Source organism: Rhamphochromis longiceps, linkage group LG19, assembly GCF_057381845.1.
Source record: "Rhamphochromis longiceps isolate RC_006_pf linkage group LG19, R_longiceps_female_GT1.1, whole genome shotgun sequence".
NCBI classification, from domain to species: Eukaryota; Metazoa; Chordata; class Actinopteri; order Cichliformes; family Cichlidae; genus Rhamphochromis; species Rhamphochromis longiceps.
This window is the reverse complement of record NC_140575.1, coordinates 31,215,039-31,221,038: the sequence shown is the minus strand read 5'-3', so window position 1 is coordinate 31,221,038 and position 6,000 is coordinate 31,215,039. Positions and strand designations below refer to the sequence as shown.

General features: G+C 39.0%; 1 protein-coding gene across 1 annotated transcript; it reads right to left on the bottom strand.

Annotated features, from left to right (window-relative positions):
* Window positions 1–517: 517 nt before the first annotated feature.
* On the bottom strand, window positions 518–1,571 carry LOC146647126 (putative C-type lectin domain family 20 member A). The gene is made up of 3 exons (XM_085390744.1): window positions 1,379–1,571; window positions 798–1,078; window positions 518–706 (listed from the first exon to the last, which is right to left on the bottom strand). Exons 1-3 carry the CDS (start codon window positions 1,569–1,571, stop codon window positions 518–520), a joined length of 663 nt encoding a protein of 220 aa, XP_085246870.1.
* Window positions 1,572–6,000: the final 4,429 nt, after the last annotated feature.

The following is a 6,000-nucleotide window of genomic DNA, read 5'->3' as shown; positions in this document are numbered from 1 at the left end:
GAATACTTTTGGTGTGATTTCCAGTTTTAGTTGGATGGGTTTCCATAAAGTTGAGACTGTACTTAAAGAAAACAACAACAAAACGCCCTATTGTTTTTTTGTACAAGTTTTTGTACAAGTATGTTTTCATGACCAAATTGTGAATGAGCTAAAAAAAAAAAAGCCCTGCGTTTTTTTTTGTTTTTTTTTTAAAGAAATAAACGCTTTTATTTAAAGTAAAATGAAACTAACTAGAAAGGTTGGGATACATCGGTTTGCAAATTTCTTAATCCCCAGTAGACTAGAGTCCTGGAATATCTTAAATCAATGAAACATCTATTCAAACCATAGTTTACATTCTGGTTCGTGTATTATAAACTATTACTTATAAACTATTATAAACATTGTTTCACCTTCTTGACCACATTTCATATTTTGAGCAATAGCGTATTTTCATGTACATAAGTGCAATTTAAATAAAATTGCTTCACGTTTATACTGAAGTACAGTACTTAAGTAAGTGTAGCCTTGAGTGCATTTAGGGCTTCTTGTAGCAGAAGAAGTTCCTTCTCAGCTGGCAGTTTCTCATGCTGAAGGATGCAGTACCGTTCTTCTCAAGGACGCCACAAAAGCTGTGAGATGGGCAGCTTGGAATATTTTCATATTGCATCTGCTCTCCACTCACCCACAACCACTTACCAGCCAGGTTACACAGGCCTGTCCACACCTGCCAACATTAAACAGAGAGGTCCACATACAAAAACTTGTAACAAATAAAGAGTTTCTCAATACAAATACAATGTAGGAAACTGGCCAACCTCATCAGTGGTAGCCTCTTGTGCTCTCTCTCGTGCATAAGTATGTTCAAATGGAGAGATCAGCGTGACCAGGTCGTAGCGGTGGTTCCAGTCTGAAAAGGTTGGATTATTTGTGTTGACTCTATCCAGAGACCTGCAGTGATCCAATGCCTCCTCCCACGTCTTATTCTCCTTCACCAGAACCAAAGGGTCAGTATAACATGTGAAATGTCGCTTCAATCCACAATCGCTGGCTACCCATTTTCCATTTCTCTTAAAAACACAGTTTCCCTGTGCATTTGCTTCTGCAAGAACAAGGAGAAGTAAAGTAGTGAGAATGCACTGAGAAGTTTTCAGAGAAGGTTTGAAGACCAAATTGCATCTGAGATGTTGCATCTGTATGCGCTCAAATATTCATCTTTTATTGTTTGCATCAAAAAGGCCTGAGCATGTTTCATAAATGTACTGTAGATAATAGTATAGGCAAGATATAATAGATACAATAGATATAATAGATTTGAACTTTAAAACAAATAAATGTTAGCCTAACAGAAATACTGTAATACAGTTATACAAATATAATTCAGTTACATGTTCCTTACCAGTTATATGTTCCCACATGGTGAAGGTGGCTATCTCATCATCTTGGGACCATTTCCATGGACTTGCTGCATCTTCTCGGTATAATCCGATCCAGCCGTGCTGAATAAAACGTTCATTTTCTTGCTTGTTTCTGACAGTGACCAAATCAGTGTACTTGTGCCTGCAGTATGCCTGTGCATCTCTCCATGTCATGATGATAGAAGGGGAGTCATATGCAACTTTCAATTCCCCACAAACAGGAGAAAGGAAGAGCAGCAGTTGAATGAAAATGCATGTCTTTGTCATCATGTTTTCCACAGGAGGATGACACTAGAGAAAGAAAAGCATCCACAGACAGGAAAGAAATTGAGAGAAATCTATAGTGAAGCTCTGCTTTATTCACTATGTAGTTTTACTCATATATACATATGATGTGAAAAGCTGATTATAAACCTGCATTCATGCACTCTACCTAACTTAAAGTAAGAGAACTTACCTTGCATGTGTTAGGAGGGAAGCTCTGAAACTTAGTCTGATGATGACATTTCCTTGTCAAGTCTGGGAATTACTCATTTTACTAAGACATTTTACTAGTAAATTGTCCCTGTTGAAAAGTCTAACTACTTTTCAACAGGAAGCAAAGCAGCAACATTCAAATGCTTTATGATAAATCAAATGTGTCGCACACGTTTACTCCATTTCTTTTTATTGCCTTCAGTTCCCACTTTCTGCAAGTTCTCACCACTTGCAAGCAGCAAACTATCAAAGTGGAGGTTTTTTGTGTTTACGTTTATGTGTCCAGGCATGCTATGTATGAACTTGTGTGTTTATGTGTGGCTGATTGGGACCTGATGTATGTAAAAACAAAGAATTACGTGATTAAAAAAACCAAAAAAACAATTTTACCTGATTTTTTTTCTGAGGACATTCGTTTTCAATTTCCATAGAACAGTGGCAGAATAATGTCCTCGTAATATCAGGCCCTTGTAGAGCAAAATTTAGTATTTTGGTCTAGAATGAGGCATGCTGTATAAAGCACTTTGAGTAGAAAAGCACTAGATAAGAACCAGTCCATTTACCGTTATAAATACAGCCTTTTTGTGTTGTTATTTGTCTTGTAATATTCGAAACTACCAGACTGCGGCTGCACACAGCAGACAAGAAGAAACGGTTAACTGTTCCACACAGCTGAGACACTATTACGCACAACATTTTAACACAGCAATACAAACAGGCCTAACTGGGCACAGCTAACTACAGTCTATTACATTTTGCATATTTCAGATAGATAGATAGATAACTCTTTATTGTCATTGCACAGTCATACATAGTACAATAGTTCAATGAGATTGGAAAACTGTCCTATGTCGGCACTACATGTAACACAACACGACATGATATGACACATCACAACGCAACACAAACAACACAACACAGTATATTAACTTAGTAATAAAAAGAAGAAGAATAAGTGTATTGCACACTGTCATTATTGCACATTAATTATTATTGCACCTTGTTATAAATATAAATATTATTATTGTTATTGTTTTAAACATTGTTACTCCCCCCCCAAAAAAAAAGTCCAGGGAGGTAGCCAGTCAGGTCAGCTATTTGCATTGATCAGGGCTGTTGCCCTGTTGTAAAAGCTGTCATTGAGTCTGTTTGTCCAGGACCTCAGCAGCCTGAACCTCCTGCCCGACGGCAGCAGCTTAAACACCCGGTGTCCTGGGTGTGTGCAGTCCTGTAGGATGCTGTGTGCCCTCTTGAGACAGCGAGTGCTGTACAGGTCCTTCAGGGAGGGAAGAGGATGTCCAATGATTTTTTGGGCCATATTGATGACCCTCTGGAGTGCCTTTCTGTATGCTGTGGTGCAGCTGGAGAACCACACACCGATATAATATGTCAGCACACTTTCAATGGAGCAGCGGTAGAAGACGGTCAGCAGCTCCTTCTTCAGGTCCATTTTTCTGAGGATTCTCAGAAAGTGGAGACGCTGTTGGGCCTTCTTTAAAACCGCAGAGGTGTCTCCATTGGAGGTCTGTGTCTATGTGCACACCCAGAAACTTGAAACTGGAGACCCTTTCCGCGCACTCCCCGTTGATGCTGACAGGCTGCAGCTCAGACTTCCTCCTTCTGAAGTCAGCTACTAGTTCTTTTGTCTTGGTGGTATTTCACCTGACTCAAAAGGCAGATTTGCAAAACATGCAACGTAGCCAATTGCCCTTCTGCAGAAAGGGCAGTAGTGTTAATACTGCTTAATTCAATGCAACCCTACAGGGACAATTCTAAGAGTTTCCAGGGGGATCAAACCTTTTAATGTGCTGTTCCTCTGTTGTGCTCCGTTTTTAAGCTGGTAGTTAAATAAATATTTAAATAGAAAATAATGTTTTCATATCACTGCCATGGCTTATGATAGGTAATGGGGTTAGGTCATTTTGAAAAAACTGACTGGGTGCTGTGATGCTTGTCTGGAAGTATTAACTTTTTGTTATCGTTTTTTGGCCATAAAAACTGAAAAAGCATTAAATATGTAGTCTTTAAAAACTGGAATTAGAAGAAATGCAAATGTGTTACACCATAATTTGGAGAGTTTTTGTATTCATATATCAAATAAACAACAATTTTTATTCTATGAATAAAACCTGTGTGAACTTCATCTCACATAAAATTATATTACTTAGTGGAGAATAAATTTGTCTATAGTATCGGGTGTTATTTTGGGGTTTAATGAATATTATGAGTTCTATTGGTCGTTGTGGATCGTTTATGGTTGTTTGTTGATGTGATATGCCCCCGGTCCCTCGTCTTCCTGTGTACGCATTTGAGTGTGTGTGCTGTGGTGTGTTAGTTTTGCTGCCACACCAGGCCTGGAGAGTCTCCCGTCTTTGAGCCAGCCACACCTGGGATTAATCACTCAACTGTTGCCGATCTGAATAATCAAGAAGCCCTACATAAGAGAGTAGTGGCGCGATATTGTTAAACTAGGAACACAGTTAGTGCTCATGCTTGTGTTACTGCGTTCTCAGTTATTCTCCTGTTTGAATGGTGAAGGCATATTTGTCGGCTGGTGGATGGGAATGTAGCATAGCATAGCATAGCATCTTTATTTATAACGCACTTTACATCCAACAATGTTGACCAAAGTGCTACAAATATAAAACAGAGAGGAAACAGTTTAAATTACATATAAAATATCTTAAAATTAAAAATAATATAATTAATAAGAAACGTATTAAGAGACATCAACAAGTCCTGCTGTGCTAAAAGCCAAGGTAAATAAATATGTTTTAAGACGTGATTTAAAAACAGATAAGGAAGGTGCCTGTCTAACATGTAAAGGCAACTCATTCCACAGTTTTGGTGCTGCCACAGCAAACACCCGATCCCCTCTGAGCTTACGATTAGTCCTGGGCACGCTCAGGAGGAGCTGGTCTGCCGACCTGAGGGACCGGGAAGGTATGTATGGATGAAGAAGCTCAGAGAGGTACACAGGGGCAGCACTGGACAAACATTTAAAAACAAATAAAAGCAGCTTAAAATGGATCCTAAAATGCACGGGCAGCCAATGAAGTGAATATAAAACTGGGGTGATATGCTCGTATCTACGAGTGCCAGTTAAAAGGCGTGCAGCAGCATTCTGGACTAACTGCAGTCGAAAAACAGAAGATTGACTCACCCCAAAATAAAGAGAATTACAGTAATCCAGCCGAACGGTTACAAAAGCGTGGATTACTGTTTCAAATTGCTGTCTCGTAAGAAAGTGCTTAATTTTTGCCAGTTGCCTCAGATGAAAGAAACTAGACCTTACAACCAACCCGATCTGGCTTTCAAGCTTAAACTCAGGATCCATTTTAAAACCCAGATTAACAATCTCTGGTTTACAGAATGATTTCAGGGATTGCAAATCAACACACGGAACAGCAGTGGAGGCAGCTCTGAACACCATTACTTCAGTTTTAGAATCATTAAAACAAAGAAAGTTTAGCGCCAACCACGACTTGACGTCCTCCAGACATGTTTGTAAACGATTTACAGACGACCCATCTTTCTTTTTAAGAGGAACATAAATCTGGCAGTCATCTGCATAATAGTGAAACGAGAGTCTGTGCTTTCTAAAAATTGAGCCCAATGGAAGTAAATAAAGTGAAAACAGGATAGGGCCCAGAATGGAACCCTGTGGTACTCCATGAGACAACGGAGCACGGGAGGACTCACAATTTCCTAAGCGAACTGAAAAGGTTCGGTTTGTTAAGTAAGACCTGAACCATTTCAGAACCTGTTATACCGACACACTGCTCCAAATGCGAGATTAAAATTTCATGGTCTACAGTGTCAAATGCAGCAGTTAAATCGAGTAAAATAAGAATGACACTTTCACCAGAATCACATGATAAAAATATATCATTAAAAATTCTTAAAAGTGCTGATTCAGTGTTATGCATTGCTTTAAAACCAGATTGAAAAATCTCCTGAACATTTTGTGCATTCAAGTATGTGATCAATTGGTCATATACAATTTTTCCAAGACTTTAGATAAAAAAGGGCAGCTTAGATATTGGTCTAAAATGTACTCACTGTTGCGTCTCTTGTTTCCAGGAGGATTGCGGAAACATGTGGAGGACACCGAGGAGGACAAACA

What these genes read in the sequence shown, in the direction of transcription:
- LOC146647126 (XM_085390744.1), bottom strand. Translation starts at nt 1,571, where the DNA reads ATGACATGGAGAGATGCACAGGCATACTGCAGGCACAAGTACACTGAT. An exon ending in CATGTGGGAACATATAACTG is followed by an intron (nt 1,079 to 1,378) that starts GTAAGGAACATG and finishes TTCTTGCAGAAG; the next exon opens with CAAATGCACAGGGAAACTGT. An exon ending in AAGAGGCTACCACTGATGAG is followed by an intron (nt 707 to 797) that starts GTTGGCCAGTTT and finishes TAATGTTGGCAG; the next exon opens with GTGTGGACAGGCCTGTGTAA.